At 40.4% G+C, this 17,542-nt stretch overlaps 2 protein-coding genes across 4 annotated transcripts; one reads left to right on the top strand and one right to left on the bottom strand.

Moving 5' to 3' along the window:
• Positions 1-972: 972 nt before the first annotated feature.
• Positions 973-14,541, bottom strand: ppp3ccb (protein phosphatase 3, catalytic subunit, gamma isozyme, b). Of its 2 annotated transcripts, none has more exons than XM_079551291.1 (14): positions 14,011-14,541; positions 11,064-11,261; positions 10,403-10,527; positions 9,090-9,201; positions 8,828-8,973; positions 8,379-8,518; positions 7,312-7,389; positions 7,127-7,221; positions 6,876-7,001; positions 6,662-6,739; positions 4,805-4,889; positions 4,324-4,421; positions 3,823-3,849; positions 973-2,648 (listed from the first exon to the last, which is right to left on the bottom strand). In XM_079551291.1, the coding sequence occupies exons 1-14, from the start codon at positions 14,060-14,062 to the stop codon at positions 2,464-2,466; spliced, it is 1,545 nt and encodes a 514-aa protein (XP_079407417.1). In that variant the 5' UTR covers positions 14,063-14,541; the 3' UTR covers positions 973-2,463. The 2 variants fall into 2 exon arrangements, with proteins under 2 accessions (XP_079407417.1, XP_079407418.1); XM_079551292.1 differs by having other exon boundaries at positions 978-2,639; positions 14,011-14,538.
• On the top strand, positions 14,536-17,525 carry LOC306959238 (myosin light chain 5-like). Of its 2 annotated transcripts, none has more exons than XM_079551293.1 (7): positions 14,536-14,669; positions 16,294-16,401; positions 16,486-16,561; positions 16,632-16,736; positions 16,821-16,899; positions 17,272-17,320; positions 17,391-17,525. In XM_079551293.1, exons 1-7 carry the CDS (start codon positions 14,655-14,657, stop codon positions 17,493-17,495), a joined length of 537 nt encoding a protein of 178 aa, XP_079407419.1. In that variant the 5' UTR covers positions 14,536-14,654; the 3' UTR covers positions 17,496-17,525. The 2 variants fall into 2 exon arrangements, with proteins under 2 accessions (XP_079407419.1, XP_079407420.1); XM_079551294.1 differs by lacking the exon at positions 14,536-14,669 and adding an exon at positions 16,171-16,188.
• Positions 17,526-17,542: the final 17 nt, after the last annotated feature.

Consider the following 17,542-nt stretch of genomic DNA (forward strand, 5'->3'; position numbering starts at 1 on the left):
CTGTCACTTTTCATATTAGTATCCTTTAATTACACAGGACATGACGCACTCAAGTCCATGTTTCTGCTGTAGAATGTAGAGAACTCAAATAAACTAATCACAAATGTCCTGATGTTACAGATATGTGGCTTTACAGTAGAATTATCCCTATCCACTTTGAAATGTCTTTTTAAAGTTATTTAGTTTTCAGTGTTTTTAAGTATCCGACTGATGCATAATAAAGTTCAAATAATGGAGCTCTGGAAACCACTATACAAAATGTCAGTCTTTCTATATTATAACTACTATAATACTATACTATAATAACTATTGATATGTAACTTTACGCCGTCATATGTGCTCAATAATTTAAAAATGGGACTTCTCACCCATCATCCAAACAGCTTTGTCAGCCACAGCGCTAATGATCTTTGTCTTGGTAACAGATGGAAAATAAAAGACCGGTGGGAGCGGTTTATCTCGTATTAGTACCACCTGTCTTTGTTCTAAAAACTACGTCCAATTTGTTCAAAAACGTCATCTACGATGGAAAACTGTGCGACAGAGAGCTTACACAAAGACATCATATTTGGATCCTCTGCAAACATTTCCAGTACGGTGTTAAGCGTTCATCTTTGTTCACTAAACTGGAGCCTTTTCACTTTTTAGTGCTTTCCCCCCCCCCCTTCTACCACCATTGCTTACAATGCTCAAAATTACTGCTGCTTTTCTTTTTCTTTTAATCTCCTGCATGAGTTGTAAGGAGGATCTGTGTTGCCAAGAAACATGGGACTCTTCACATAAAAGCACAGATGCTGGCGATTTTTCAGTGCCACACGCTCTCCTTGGATGAAGTAGCACAAAGAGACACCTCCTACGCTGGACTTTGATTGACAGGCTCACCGTCCTTGAGCACAAAAAGCACAAGCACCCATTCAACAAACACAAGCCCCACTAATTCACCTCTTTATTTGAATGGAGTGAAACATCTACAAGCCGTCGATGGCCTCGTCATACAGCCTCAAAAAAAAGACATCTTTGTTTTTTTATCTCCCCAATTTCAGCTTAATAGAAAAAAAAATGAAAACATTTTTTTCAGCTTATGAAATTTCTGTACATTCAGTGAGTGAGATATGTTTTGAGACTTGAACAGGAGTCAAATGTGTGAGAGGACTTGCCGCTCCCACCCAAAGTCTTTATCACTTACCAACTTAAAGAAAATAACCATGCTGCGTTAAAGAACATAGAGCCGACACCTCAGTGATGCTCTCCTCGTCAGAGCACATGAATGCCACAGGATTAATTAGACTGCATTTGAACATTTCTTATTGTAAAAGGTGTATTTAGTTAACTGGATGTGTCCAGATACCACTGCGTCTAAGCCAAACTTCACGGAGCTTCGTTAGACGAACAGGTGACGTCAGGTTTGTTGTCATGGAAACATGACTAAGGCAGCTGAACTTTTAAAGGCAGCAAACAATCAAGCCTTCAACACACGACACGAGCTTCTCCAGCAATCCCTCTCAAAGTAAACTAATACAAGTTCAATAGCTGCTTAACCAGGAAAACAGTGAACTGCTTGCATTTCAACGCATGACTCTCCAGATCTTCAGCGGCAAATACAATGTGACCATAATAACTGGCCAAAAATATGACACACAAGAGCGAGGGAAAAGGTCCATTAACCACATCACAGAGTCATTACAGGAGATTGACAGTGAATACTTTCTGTGGCTTCTACCAAATCAGCCACCAACCAAAGGTCAGGTTTATTTCATTTTGGTCATTTTTATAAAACTTTTTTCAATCCACAAATTTAACTGCAAAAGCAGAAACATCTTTGTTACATTAATAATTATTTATTAGCAATAATCTTTCCATCACAATGCCTTTGTCCATTTGTATTTTTCTTCCCTCATTCTGAAAAATTATGCCTAAATCTGTGTTGTAAAAAACATCAAACTGAAGAGGAAACAATTAAAATATACACATAATTGTCAATACTTGCTCCGAAGAGCACATTCACACTATCATTGGCATAAGAAAAGAGGGTTTATGCGGCGGAGGATTCAACTGAATCTATCTTTTTTAATCAGTTGCAGCCACTTGCTGTTTTACAGGGGCATGAACTTCACATGGGTACATTTGAATAAGGCATACAACCTGGACAAGCACCCTCAACAGAGCTGATAAGAGGTGTTGTCCCTGAAACCAGGAGAGTAAGTGGATCAGCAGGGAGGGCTATTAGCATGTGCACATGCTTAATTTCCATAATGGTTTTGTCTGGCTCAGTCTTTGACAATGGTCATAAAATCTTCCTATATTATTCAATAAATTAAGCAGGGAGAAAATGGACTGAAGTTCTCTTCAATGACTCTCCTCGGAGAAGGCAGGGAGAGGAGGAGGGAAGGATGGAAGAGAATTGAATGAGAGGAAGCAGAAGAGATAGGGAAAGGGAGAGGTGTGGTATATATAGGTGTAGTTTTAGGCCTGGGAGTTGGTGCCATTTTTGTCTGGAGGTCCGGTACTTGCTGGCAAGTTGTTGAGAGATGGAGCACCTTCGTTTTGCTTGGAGTCCCGACGTGGAGGCATCCTTTCATTGATGCGGTCCAGTCCTCTGGCCTCTTCGAAGCTTTGGATCTTGTGCTGGGGCTTAAAGCCTTGAATGGCTGTAGAAACAGGCACCACAGATGAGTGTCACTTCAATGTCCAACTGTATTATATTATTAGTAAAGAGAAATAATTTCTCTCATTTACAAAGATAAGCAGCTTCAGCTGGAGGTAAACACAGGGCTGTTTTAAGGAGGCATTTTGGTGTCTATGTACTCTACAGAGGTACTTAATATTCTATCAATAATTGCAATAGAACTTTCATACTGGTGGATTATACGGTACAAAAATATATTCGACTAATGTACACTTTTGAAGACATTACCAAGTAAGTAACTTAACCAATCTCATCATAGATCTTACATAATTTTACATCATCATCATACATTTCAGAAAAGGTTCACTCATTATGACTCTTTGGGTTTTATCAACAAAAAGGTTTGTAACAAATCAAACAGTGAATGTGTGAAGTTTGGACACAGTGTCTTTTTTTGTTTGTAAAAGAAAATTAAGTTTAAAAAAAAAACGGGCCAAAATTTGGTTAATCAGGGTTTGTTCAATATTGTAGAGATTTTTAAGTAGTAATCTCAGATATTGAGAAGCTAAAATTGATTTTAAAATATCTTAACTGTAAAACTACGTATAATTCTGGTAGCCGTGTGCCTCCTGGAGTTAATGATTCCTACATATTATTGTTGTAAATAGTATTGTGTAAATACACGGAGATAAAAGTGTGAACATTCACATGCAACATGTCAAAACTAGTGTAATGACCATGAACTTACTTTAACAGAAAGTGCGGAAAGCGTGAAGGAAAACATGACACATTATATTAGCAGTTTGTTTATAGTGATTTCATTTTCCATTATATTTGTCCAACTGTATTAGTGTATTACTGAGTAATCCAAAGTCTAGTTCAGTGGTCACCAATTTCATTGAATAAAGGGCCAAATTATTTTCTCGCAAGATAATTTGGGGATCAGACAGTTTGCATTATTTCACTAAACAAAATGAAAATGGTATGTCAATATATTGAAACTTGATTTTATAAATACATTTCCTGCTTGCACAAGAGCATTATTTAATGACATACAAAGTTAACTTGGATGTAAAATAATTTATGAACAAAGACTGGTCAGGCGGGAGCTCTAGGGGCTTGATATTGGTGATCACTGGTCTAGATAATCTGGTTTATTGAGACATACAGAGATGTAGAAAGAAAAAGATGCATACCTCGTGCCTCTTCTGCCTCTACGGTGGCTGTGTAAGCGTGAGTAGAAGTGCCATGCCCAAAACCAACGGAGAGAGAGTTGCAACATTATATATCAATGCATTCAGTAAGTCACTGTTAACAAGCAGAGATAATGGTCATACATTCCTACTCTCTGTTATAACACTAGTTAAGATAACATCACAGGTTAGACAGTGCAAATTCGGAATAAAAAAGTTAAAGGTCAAGTCACAATGTAATTTAACCGGTAAACGTTAACGCAGTACTCGTCCAGAAGTGTAATAGGCTGCATGGTAGAGTGGTAAATGTTGATAACACATTATATATGCTGGTATACTCATTTAAACTCCTACTCATTCCTACGATAGCGTGGTACAGATGAGGGTTTCACGGACAAGATGCAACTTTACATTTAAGTCTGTCATTTAAGAGGCCTGTGATCGGTGGCGTGCAGGCTCTTGAGATCAGAGTAAAACTAGATGAACTGATTGGCTTCCACTCACCGCTCTGCAGAGTCTGCCGACCGCCAGACAGCACTCCCATAGGCAGCGTCCCAGTGGGGGTCAGCCCTTTGAGCTGCAACACGCTCTCATTCTCCTCCCTGGGAAAACCACAACAGAGCAGGTGTCATTGTAGAAGTGGGAGTCAATGGAAGACCGACACTAGAACACTCTGGAAAAACTGTTCAAATATGATCATCGCCTTTGATATGAATATCTAAATCCATATCAAAAGTGGCAAGAGGAGCGAGGGGCTTTTTTGTTGACACACTTAAACTAAAATAGAGTGGGTCATGTGTAATTCAAGAAACGTTATTAACCTTAAAAAAGTGGAGCAAGTCGTCAATGGAAATGAGAGCAATAAACTCAAATAAAGCATCTGGAACATTAACGTCTCTCATTCAAAAATACCATTATACACAGCAAATAAAACACATGTATGCCCTTATTTTAATGAGATTTTGTGACTCTTATGACAGCGCACCTGAGCACGGAGAAGACTCTGGCCATCTTCCCAATGGCCCTGATCTTATTTCTGATCACCTCTTTTCTGACGGCTGGAGCTCCACCTGGAAACAACAGTTCACATTTATTAACTGAATGTGTACTACAACTACAAGAAACATTTTGATCAACTTCAGTTTTTTTTGTGGGCGTGTGAATGAATTTTCTCATGCTGGTTGAATTTTGTAGAATAATTACAGAAAACACAGATTTCATCTCACTCAACTTTTTCCTTGTAGTGCTTTGAATTAATTACTGCTCTTTGCTGGAAATACAACTTCTCCCACAGCAAATATGATACACCAGTTAACAAGGATCACTTATAAAATGATTACATTATAATCGATTAAACATGATTATTTGATCAGTGGCCTCAGAGTTAAAAGTGCATATGACATGTTTTTAATGTTTTATTACTAGATTTGATGGGATAATGCAGGCGTAAGTGTTAATCACAGGTTTACGTCACTAAAGTGGCATTTGTGTGAAGAAAATGACCACAAGCGCGTTCCTTTTCCTTTAAACTTGAATGAACTCTAGCTTTTTATTATACTAGGTTTAAGATTATTGTTTGCAGTAAAGTAGCCTGATAAACCACACCCACTTCTTTCTGCGCGAAAGTAAACGGATAAACGGCAAACAAGTTGCTGATTCGTGGCGAAGACAGAACCAATCACGAGTTCAATTAACATTAACATTACCCAAAACTAATCATGGATGAAGTAGTCGAGGATTTTGCCTCCGAGTTCTCCGTGTTTATATTCAGTTCATATTTTGTGAAATGGACACAGCTGTCGTCACGTCCGCTAATTGGTTTATTTCACTGACAATCTGTGCGCGTCAGGCCCGCCCGTTCAAACTGCTCCAACTGCTCCGTGCCCAGACTAACTCCCTGTGTGGAATGGACAGGGTATAGTATGGCAGAGCCAGGCAAGCCGTAAAGGGCCTATGCAGCCTGGAGACTAGCTGGAGACTCGAGTTGCCACTGATCACAGAGATGTCTCCGAGATGTCCCCTAGAGATAAAATGAGCCTCCAGGTGGTGTTGGGGAAAACGAAAATGTTCAATTGTCAAGTCTCCATGCAGTCTTCATGTGCACAGTCTCAAGCAGTTGTGCCGCGAACAACATTTGTTGTCCTCAACCTGTGAGATGTTTCTGGGATGTCCCTGCAATCCCTCCGAGACCTGTCGGACACCAAGGAGATCTCAAAGAGCTGTGTGGAGTCTCTTTGAGGTTGAGGGCAACAAATGGTGTTTGCAACAGTGCCACAGCTGCTTGAGACCGTGTAGACCTCTCGGAGACTCCTCTGAAATTTAACCTGTTCGTTTTCAGCGAAACTACTTGGAGACTCGCCTTAGCACCAGGGGAAGTCTCTGTGACTAGCAGTGACTCTAGTCTCCAACTAGTTTCCAGGCCGGTGCAATAAGCACTTTGTATGCGCGCAATCAATTCGAGTTGGGGAGAGTCGTTGCGGAGACTGTCAGTGTCTCCTCCGCTGAGACAGGCCCTTCAGAGTGAGTAAAGCAGTGGTTCCCAACAGGGCCCAGTATTGGTTTGTTGGACCCATTTCTGTTGGTCACAGGCCTCTTCCTAAAATAACAGCAGATAAGTTTGTTTATGGCTTTTGACGGTCATCCTGCACATCTGAACAACTGAATTCTGAGGAAATATAGTAAACTATGTAACAGGCTCAAATACATCCATCTTTGTGCAGCTGCTTATTTTCACAGGTTGGAGTTGGGACCTGAAACTGAACCAGTTGAGAACCACCAGAATAAATGAGTGTGTGGATAAAGAGAAGTGCAGAGCTCAGTGGAGTAGGCTGCAACATCTTACCCTCACAAGTGTCATCACCCTCGGACATGAGCTCGTCATCAGAGCAGATATTCAGGACGTTCACCAACATCTCTGTCACTGAAACATATAGCCACATGAACTATCCATCACACCTCATAACTGCATTAGATAGCTACGATTTATGATCATTTATCTTAACTACCATCCAGACAAAAACAAAAAAAACATAGACATTAAACTTGATCACACTAACCTTTTTCTCCAACAAAAGGTAAAGACCATGTGAAAACATCCATAAAGTTGGGCAGCCAATACGGATGAGGGGAACAGTTAAACTGCCTGATGTTCATAACATTATTCTCATATTTGAGGACCGCAGCTGAGGAGAAACGAGAGCAATCAATCGTTCACATCTCTCCTTCAATGAACACATGCCAATAGACTCCATGTTGCCAAGGTTTCTGAAAGCGTTTCCATGGTTTCAGTTTGTCAATGTGTTCATACCTTTGTTGTTGTATACATCCAGGTAATTAGGAGCCGAAAAGATGGTAATTAAAGAAGGGAAGCCTGTTGTTTGACTTTTCCTATACATTCGATACCTGACAACACAAACAGCAGTCGATTTACGTAAAACAATTCGATGATTAAAGCATTATTAAAGCAAAAGGGAGGTCATCACTCCCACTCACCCTGCATCCTGCGCTTCATGTGCTCGTATTACAGATAAAAGATTATTGTTCATCAGGAAGTCACACACGGCTGGGTAACTGTAAAGAATGAAATGATTAGCTCGATCTGAGCAGCAATATGAGAACTGTGCTGTTTAAGTGAATAAAGCCAAAAGCTGTGAGATTTCATTCTTTTATAAGATAAGATAAGACGATACTTTATTGATCTCACAGATGGAGAAATTACAGTCTCGATTTAAAGTTTATGGCAAAAATGGCAAAAAGTCCCATTGTGCATGATTGGATCTTGCTGCTGAGGTGGGACGTCATTTGCTGGTGACATTTCTTTGGGTCTTCCACTTGACTTTTTTGTTCCATAACCCTCAAGATCTTCGGTCCAAAATGACCGTTTTACTTTCAGAACAAGATTATAATTTTTTTGCCTTTGCCATTAGGACGTCGTGACAGTGTTAATACCTGACAGAAAATGACAATGAATCCACATTTTTGCAGATTTGGTCTTTTAAAAAGGCCTGTGGACCTAAATTTATGATCAGCTGCAAATCAGCCAATAAATAAATGAGCGTTAGTACGAAGTGCACTTGGTATAAAAACACTTTAAAAACATTTGAAAACTCGAGTTAAAAAAAATTAGCTGCTTGGTTTAACTCTCGTTTTCAATGAAAGGTTTACTCAAAAAGAATCTTGTCTCACTCCCATTTCGTGCATACTGAAGTTCTACTTGGAGCCTTGTTAAGATCTAACCATTTGAATGTGATATTTGCCATTTTTCAACTGGTCTTAAACTTTTGATCAGGGCTGGAATAAACCACTACGAGAAAGGATCCTTTATATGCTACAGATTTGATGCTTCCACACAGAGACTAATCTAAACATCGGAGAGGTTAGTCATAAGGGAAACGCTAATTCAGAAAAGGGATGCTTTATAACTTCAGTGTTCTGTTAATTATTCAACAGCAAGAACCCTTTAACATTAAGCCAGTAGTGCCTGGATGGACCTTTTTTCCAATGTGTAAACCCGTACCGCACATCTCTACCATAGAGAGCATAGTGAAGCTGAGTGGCACCTGTAGAAATAGGAGCAGCCTCTGACACTGTTGTGGCAAAAATGTTCCTGGGTTTTCTCCGAACCGTAGTCTTCCCCAGGATCCGACCAGAGCAGGTCACACATGGGCCCAAACGCAGGCGGCTCTTTAAACCGGTCCAGCTGAGCACACAACACATACAACACCGATTAACATGCCAACAATCCAGTGACTAGTAGGCAATGGCTATTCATCTATACAGAGCTACTTCCCTTAAAGATGGCCCTCGCACACAACAGGACAGCCAATATAGTTAAACAATAATATGGTGAACAAAACACATCAATTCTTAATGTCCTGATACATTTCCTTTAACTCACTGGCACTGCTATCAGGACAGACGAGACAAACAGCTTTACCTAGTCTCCTCTACAACCCAGTAATTCATCGCACTATTCATCTCAAGAATGTATTGTATACAGTGTGGGTACCTTTTGTATGTCCCCTAGGCAGGTGATTTCAGGGCTCAGGCCTCCATGCACACAAAGGAACTGCTGGTTGAGGAGTGCAGCCAGGGGCAAGCAGTCAAATGCATCCATACATGCATCATATACACGCTCTGAGTATTTAATCTTACCTAAAGGACACAACACGGTCAGAGACATGCCTCGTACCACCACAAAAATATCACAGGTAGTCATTTCCATCATTGACAAATTCAAATGTTCAGAATTCGCACAGTGTAAAACTTACACTCCTGTTTAAAGGTGAAGTACTCTGTGAGATGCCGGCACTCGTGGTTGCCTCTGAGGAGGAAGAGCGTGTTGGGATGGTTGATCTTCAGGGCCCACAGGTAAAGCACACACTGGAAGAGGCAAATCAAAATCAACATTCACCAATCAAAATCTCCTGTGCCAAGACAGATACAAACAATCATATGAATGCAGCCGACAAAATACACGTATACAGTTCACAGTACAATCAGAATTACTTCTGGTTTTGTTAATGAGGACAGAGTAGGACTTGCTTCACATGGCACAGTGGCTGAATGGTTAATGATCTTTCCTCACAGTAACAAGGTCCCGGCAGTGTGGAGTTTGCATGTTCTCCTCATGTATGGATGGGTTTTCTCCAGGTGCTCCGGTTACCCCCATCGATCTACAGGTCGCCTCAGTGGCATTGAAGGAGAGGACAAATTTCCCTCCTGGGACAATAAAATTCACCTTGACCTTAACTTCTCCGCCCCTGTTCGTGCTCCAGTGTGTGAGCTGCAGCTTCGCGCTGAAAGACTCTAGACATCAGTTAAGTCGAAACTTTAGCCAGGACTCCTGTTCTATTGCTTTTGTAATGGGCTGATACAGGTGAAATACTGTATGAAAAAGGCAGACATTACCGGGCGTGTGATCGTATCGTTTACTTTTAACTCCACATATCCAGCATAATTCTGTCAAACCATGAAGCCAAAAACATGAGGCTTATTGTTGTCGCATAGAAAGTGACTAAATGCTAGAGAATATGTGGATTAGCTTCTTCTTATCAGGCCCTAATCAACAGTATGACCTCTGTTAGAAATAGAAACCGCACCAAGACACAAAATGAGTTTTAATTGCAAATATCCCTGCCTTTCCATAAAAATTCCAGCTCTTTAATTTAAAATGTCACTGGGAGGTCTGTAATATTTAATCATGATAACATATTACAAAAATAGGAGCAGCCTCTGACACTGTTGTGACAAAAATGTTCCTGGGTTTTCTCTGAACAGGGACCAGCCCTGTGGTAAAGTAGATTTAGCAGGTTGGCTATAAACCCAACAAGGAGGCATGAGAAACCCCCTTCAGTGAACTCAGACAGAAGCAATCCTCTTTTTTTAGATTGTTTTGGAATGGGGACAGGCTGAGCCTGTAGGCAGTGTTCAAGACAAGTGCCGGCACGCACCGCGTATCTGAGCGAGTGTATATGGACAACAATTTAAAATGGGCTCATACACAGCCTGTGCTCAACAACTCCCAAATGTCCGATTAAAAGGCACATAAAATACAACCAGACGACCAAGCAGTGGCTCCTACCTCAATGCTGAAGTATCCTCGATCAACATAGTCTCCCAAAAACAAGTAGCGGGTGGTGCTTGGAGAGCCGCCCACCTCAAAGAGTTTCATCAGGTCAAAGAACTGTCCATGAACGTCTCCACACACTGACATGGAAAAGAAAAACTGTTTACTAACCAACAGCAGCCAAGAGACAGCACATCTTTGACCTAGTGCTGCACAATAATCGCAATCAAAACAACACAATGTTCATATTAGAAAACTGCAAAGGCACTGATTACTTAGGCCAAAGGTTTGTAATGGCTCTCATTTGTCTACTAGGTAATATAAAAAGAATAATAATAATAATCTCTCTCGAACCTGCTTAATCTGTAGTTTCTCTCTACAAGTATGTTGCTACTAACTCCATCTGAGTGTAATCTTTCTCTCAAGTGGTATAAATGCTCTGGGACATGTGTAAAATGAATTGAATTTCGAATTACAAAAATAAAATTAATATCTATCTGCCGGGCAGAAAAATTGCAATTAGATATTTTTCTAAAATTGTGCAAGGGCTTGTGCACAGATGCTGAAGTTATGTCACGTGTCACAAACGGCAGCAATAGAAATGGGCTTGAGACACATCCTATAGCTTTGTCTTCTTTGAAGTCAACACATCAGTGATGTTTAAGAGTCGTCTCACCTGTGATAGGAGCTTCTACTTCCAGCATGCACTTCTCCTGACGCAAGATGTTGGCTCCATCGTTGATGATCCGCAAAGCTGCCTCCTCCTCCAGCCGGCCTTCCTTCACAAGATGGGCCTTAAGTGTCTCCACGCTGGGCCTCCCATCCACATAGAAGTCTTTGACAGTTAGGCGGTTACCGGGAGGATACGGCACCGCTGAATAACACATGATAAATGACAATGAAAACAGGGACCATTAAATGACTACTGCACAAACGTACAGTAACAATAACACCTCTATCAATCTATTGTTTCTCGTAGCTTTCAAGTGATACTGGCATTTAAAAATGAGACTTGGCCTCTTCAGAATAATTGAAAAAAGCTTTTTGTATGACTGAGGGACTCCTTATGTAACATCCAAACTACAGCGTGGAACTCATCGTGTATAAGCAAATTAACATGACATCCGAGTCACCAAATAACTTGATAAACCAGAATACATCAACAATGATTTTCATTCTATTCACTTACCAAATCCTTACCGACCAAGCTTTTATGTTTCCGATACCGATACTGGGGTGAATATAAGCCAAGTGGCTGCTATGAGTGAAAAAGTGACTGTTCCTCAATAAAGATCAATAAAGACTTATTTTTTCTTGCAAACGAGATGTTACAATTATTACGTTTATAAATAAACTGTAATGGATAAACATTAAATGAGGATCACTGGTCTTTTCTACACTAAATAAATCCTTGGGTACATGATGGGCTATTCAGTTTGCATTAATACAACCAAGTCACATAAAGTGGTCTGATCATTACACTTCTGCAATACAAATGTGTGCCACTCCAGGGGTGACTTTTATTTAATGACTTTAGGTGATTCAATCATAGTTTCTGTCACCAGCCTTGACTAACTTCGCTAGCATTAGCATGTTGTTGCTAGCCGGGCCATTTTAAGGCGGACAAAAGTACGTTTGCAGAGTAATGACCAACTCATCTACAGGTTCTGAGCTTCATAATATATAGCATGCCCATGTTCATCTATGTGCGTTTTTAAAACTGTGAGAGCCAAAATAGGCATCGGCTCAGTATCGGGTATTTGGAATCGCTATTGTATATTTTTTCCCCAGTATCGGCCCCGATGTCCGATACCAATATCAGATATCGGAGCAACCCTAATTTAAATCAACGGAAAATGCTTTACATCATTTTAACATGGATAGGCATGTCAAGGCCATAGCTTAAGACAATGATAGACCCTAAGCGCCTGAAGTAGCTCAAACTAAGTCATACTTAAGTGCAATTCCTGGAAGAAAAAAAAATGTTGGGAATTCATACGTGAACAAACAACCGAGATACATTAATAGAGAAAAGAAGTGTGTATAGAGGCTTCACACACTTTCAGCTGGTCATGTTGGTAAGTCATGTTGAGTAGCATCACAAACAAGACTAAAACATAGAAGCCTGAGATATCCTGGGACAGTGTCAAGGACACTCTGTCCTTGACACTGTCCCAGGACACTCTTGTAAAAGAGATTCTTAATCTCAATGAGATTTTTAGTTAAATAAAAGGTTTGAATGAAGGATGTGCTGATGTTTAAACGACCAAAGAGAGATCAATGTTCCTCCTGTTAGCAGTAGGAACCAGGAAAACTTTCTTCGCACACCAAAACACTCCATTGCATCGGCTTCCAATCTAATCAGCTTAAGTAAATTCAGGCAGCTAACGGGGCCCAAAATTTCCACCTGCAAAATACACAGTTAAATGTTCCTGACAGATACATAGACCCCTACAGGAGACCTGGATATTCTCAGAGCTTGGATCTGTTTGGCTACAACAACATATGGCCACATAAGCAAGTCAAATATAAGCAAAAAGACTATATCAAACAGGACACCTGTTTGCTTCCTCTGTAGAAAGATTCACAGAGCAACAACATCTGTTTAAAAATGTTTTGCCAATGAAGTATAACATAAAACTGAATCTTTTGTCTTTTGTCCAAAGAGAAAGACTGTCAACATGGCAATATAGAAAGCCTGAGGGAAACCAGAGAGTACAATGTGTTGGGGTTTATTCCAACTGTGAAAACTGACAGAACAATTTGACAACAGGATTATTAACACAACTACTGCAAAATTAAGGTTAAACAAATGATGACATGACCTGTTCTCTCTGGTCCATCAATTATGAATGAGGACAGAACCGTACTGTGTCAGCCATTGCAGCTGAACAGTGATTCAATTACCATAATTAAGCCAACAGGCCAAAGCATTATACAGGCTGTAGCAGCCACAACTGTTACATTGATAAACACTGGCATAGCTGAGGTTTTATTTAAATACTTGACTTTATGCAAAAGAAAACAACAACAGAAGAGCATTGAGGTTTGTAGTTTCTCCAGTAGCGGCCATCAATCTTTGTAAACAAATGTTCTGCACATTGGTCAGATTGGGTCGGTGCTCGTGTCGATCTAACATGCACGTATTCCCCACGCGCCGACGTGGCTCAAGTTTCAAGGTGTGTTGATATATCCACAAAATGCTGCTCATGCCGGGTCAGTGCGAACTCTTGACAGGCTTTGGCAGATAACTTTAACGAGTTCCACATAAGTATTCTTAACCCCATGATTGAATCACACGTATCCTGTACTCTACAGAGCTACATTACAACACACCTCTCAGGAAAAACAATGGATCTGGGTAGGGCAGAAAAGTGCGAGATGCTACCGCAAACAAAAACTTAAACTGTCTGCATTAGAATAGACACTTGGCATAATTATGAACAATGCCACAATGTCGATTGACTCCTTTGAATGCATCATGTTTCAGACAAACCCCACCAACTGGATCCTGACATCTTGCAGAGTATGAAGCTGTCACCTTGATAATTAGCAAACTGGTTGAACTTCCTGCACCAACAAATATTGTTAACATTAAATTAATCAACACCAATGTTACAAACCTTTGACCGGTCGTTCAGTGGTGGAGATCTTGTTTTGGTCTTTCGTCGACATTGTCTTTTCTTCGGTAGAATGAGTGGTAAATTAGCCGAATTCCTAACTAAACTTGATTAATTCTTTCTAGCTAGCCGCGCTAGCTGGGGTGCGCTAGCCGCGCTAGCTAGCTGAGTTTCAGCAGCGCCGCACAGCCACACGACAAGCGGCTCAGAGCAGACTTTAATTTAACGGGGGAAGGGAGAGGGGAGATCTTTTTAACCAGCAAATTAAAGCTTTCTACTTTCTACTCACGGCAGCACAGCGCAGTGAGCTAAGCCGCTGTCACTTGATTAGAGAAGTGCACACGGGTCCAAGAAACAGTCCTTCGCGGTAGCGCAGATCGAGAAGTAATGAGCAGAGCGTCAGATCATTACTCCAGTTTATCCTTTTACTCTCGGACGAGGAGCATCTGTAACAGGCCGCCGCTTTGCTTTTTGTCGTGATCCGATGTGTCGTTCAGACCTACCGTCGGATTACAATAATCTGCCGCAAGCGGATTTCCTACAACATGGCTCAGCGCGAGGAGCTGTGGGTAGTGTAGTGTCTCGCGCACTTTAAAGCGGCCACTTTACGGCATCCGCACCGCAGGTCGGCCCAGGTCTACTACGCAATGGTCCAATGTGGGGCAATTGTTTCAGCCTACAGCTTTAAAGTTCTATAAGAAATGAAATAAATAAGTAGTCAGGGTGGGTTTACAAGTTCACTATGGCGACAGCGCCACCATGTGGCATGAAGCATTAAGGACAGTGTTGGGGAAAAAAATACTTTTAAATCTGTAAAACAAAACCATGTAGTGTCAAATTCTTTGATCCATTATTCTCTGGATTTCCATGTAATCTGAAAGTGGCCAATAACTCATTAATTACATTGCTCATAGTGTGTGAGCCTAGGCTAAGCATGAGTAACAGAGCCACCGACTCTTTAGCTCTGCTTTTGAGGCTGTTCAATGAAAGGTGACCTGTAAAATGCCGCGCTCTTTACCAATATGAATTTAGTATTTTTTTTTTTACAGAGATTTGGGTTTTCAGATCCAAAAGGCTGCAGACCCCCATGGCCTGGCCCTAGACTAGCTCATATAGTATGTTCTACAGCCGGGGTGCCCAAAAATTCAGGCCAATTTTTAGTGGCCCTCAGGCTTGTTGAATTGGCACACATCTCCAGAAATTCAACTTTTTACCAGAACTTTCATAATTCCACACAATAAAAACCTCAGAAACTAACATTTCATTGTGAGACAGAGCTGGTATTAAAGCTCCAAGTTTAAGTAAAGGTGCCGAGCACGGTTTGAACCTCTCTTAAATGCACCCGGGTGAAAGTGTCACTGCACTGAGCACTGAGCTATGGCCCTCTACCTTGTATACTCTTTGATATGCGGCCCTCAATGAAAAAAAGGGTGGACACCCCTGATCTACAGTATGAGATAACTGTCACTTTCTATTTTGTTATTACATTAATAATGGTGATAATTCTTGCTGTGTTGGATAGACTGATTATGCAAGCACTGTAAAACACCAGTGGGCTCTCATCCTCTCTTTAGTCTCTATAAAAGATACTGGGCGTATATATACAGCATATAAACTTTATATCTGAGAAGGGAAGCGGATGTGTATAAAGGCACACGTTTAAGTTTTCCCGCTGATGAAATGCTCTTTTTATAAACTGTATTATAGCACTGTCTTTATATATTATGAACTGTATTGTTTTATGCTTTTTACAGTGTTTTCTAATTGTCTGTCTCAGGGACTGCAGATGTAAATTAGCTGCAAGAGCTAAAACCTGGTACAAAACATCATTTCATGGCACCTTTTACGACAATATACAAAAACACAATATAACTATACAGTTGTTTTTTTTGTTATCTAGGATGCCTTCACCCACCCCTTCAATGTGCATATAACTCTCTAAATAGAAACCCTTTAAAGGGTTTTAGTGCAACAGTTGTTGGGGCTCTGATCATATTGCCCGTGTATGGAGATCTTGGACTGTTTGGGGGGTCCCATTTAGATTACTGATTCTCCCCCAAGAGTCAGCTTCATTCAAAATTGCAGCATGTGTCCTCTCCCAATCCCAGACAGCTGCTGTATTTAAACTCAGGGTTCTCAAATAATTTGGCATACTGCAGTAGCCAGAGCATACTCAGGATGGTATGTGTCAGAACCCTCAGCTACACTTTATGTTCCTTAAATGAAGTGTTGTTGTGTTTGTTATATGTTGTTGTACCATAGACTGTATATTTCTGTTGTACATAGGCCAGCAGAAAGACAAAGAAGAAGGAAGGAGGCGCCAAAAGAGCCCAGAGAGCATCATCAAATGTTTTCTCCATGTTCGAACAAACCCAAATCCAAGAGTTTAAAGAGGTAAATATGTTCAAATATTTTATATATTTTTCATTTATAGGTGAGTGAGACATTGATATTTAACAACAATCTTTTTTTTGTTAGGCATTTACTCTAATTGACCAAAATCGAGATGGATTCATTGACAAAGAAGACCTGAAGGACACATATGCATCTTTAGGTCTGTGCTTTGAACACGACGCTGTAACAGTTTAATTTCTTAGATATAAACTTGAAAGTATGTTTTGAAGGTAAGCTCAATGTGAAGGACAATGAACTCGAGGACATGCTAAAGGAAGCTACTGGACCCATTAACTTCACAATGTTTCTGAATCTTTTTGGAGAAAAGCTGCATGGTAAGATCATTTGCTGTGCTAGACACCGTGTGAAAACAAAATTACACTTTAGAAAAGATATGTTTTATTTTATTTTATGGGCAGGTACTGACGCTGAAGAAATTATCCTAAATGCTTTCAAAATGTTTGATCCAGAGGCGAAGGGTTTCATACACAAAGACGAGTAAGTTGAATCTGCATGTTGTTTATTAAAGTGATAGTTTGCAAGTTCAAATGTTTTACACATTTAATAGACTGCTTCTAAATAACCTCCTGGGCCTGTAATTTCACATAATGACATAACGAGCCATATTTAATAATCATATGTTTCCTTAAGTCCCGCCTTATGCTGATTTCAGCAACTGATCAGAATCCCCGGGCTATCACTTCGACCAATAAGACGAGCTTTTAGGGGAACCAGTCTGTCAGGACCGAACAGGAGGGAAGGGGGGAGGGGCTTGATTGTTTGTTTAGTTTTGGAATCTCTCTCTCTCTCTTTCCTTTTGCAAACCATTAAATGCACAATTTATTTTTTCATTGCTTTCATTTGCTAAAGACTGCAGATTTTACTGATGACCCAGGCGGACAAGTTTTCATTGGAGGAGGTAAAGTAGACTGCCAATTCTGTAATATGTGATTCTGTAGTCAATATGTAAGACTCCCTATTGCTTGCAGGTCAATCAAATGTTGCAGTCATCAAATATTGACCCTGCTGGGAACCTTGACTACAAATCCCTGTGCTACATAATAACACATGGGGAGGAACAAGAAGAGCAGTGATGTTCATGAATAAAACTTCAATAAACTGGTGCGGCATGTGACCTTTT

Source organism: Gobius niger, assembly GCF_951799975.1.
Source record: "Gobius niger genome assembly, chromosome: 2".
Taxonomy (NCBI): Eukaryota; Metazoa; Chordata; class Actinopteri; order Gobiiformes; family Gobiidae; genus Gobius; species Gobius niger.

Coding starts and splice junctions, on each gene's coding strand:
- LOC306959238 (XM_079551293.1), top strand. Junction 16,402..16,485: donor AAATCCAAGAGTTTAAAGAG/GTAAATATGTTC, acceptor TTTTTTTGTTAG/GCATTTACTCTAATTGACCA. Junction 16,900..17,271: donor GGTTTCATACACAAAGACGA/GTAAGTTGAATC, acceptor CATTTGCTAAAG/ACTGCAGATTTTACTGATGA.
- ppp3ccb (XM_079551291.1), bottom strand. CDS start 14,062: ATGTCGACGAAAGACCAAAACAAGATCTCCACCACTGAACGACCGGTC. Junction 8,974..9,089: donor CTTCACCTTTAAACAGGAGT/GTAAGTTTTACA, acceptor TGTGTCCTTTAG/GTAAGATTAAATACTCAGAG. Junction 2,649..3,822: donor AGAGGCAGAAGAGGCACGAG/GTATGCATCTTT, acceptor CTGTTTCTACAG/CCATTCAAGGCTTTAAGCCC.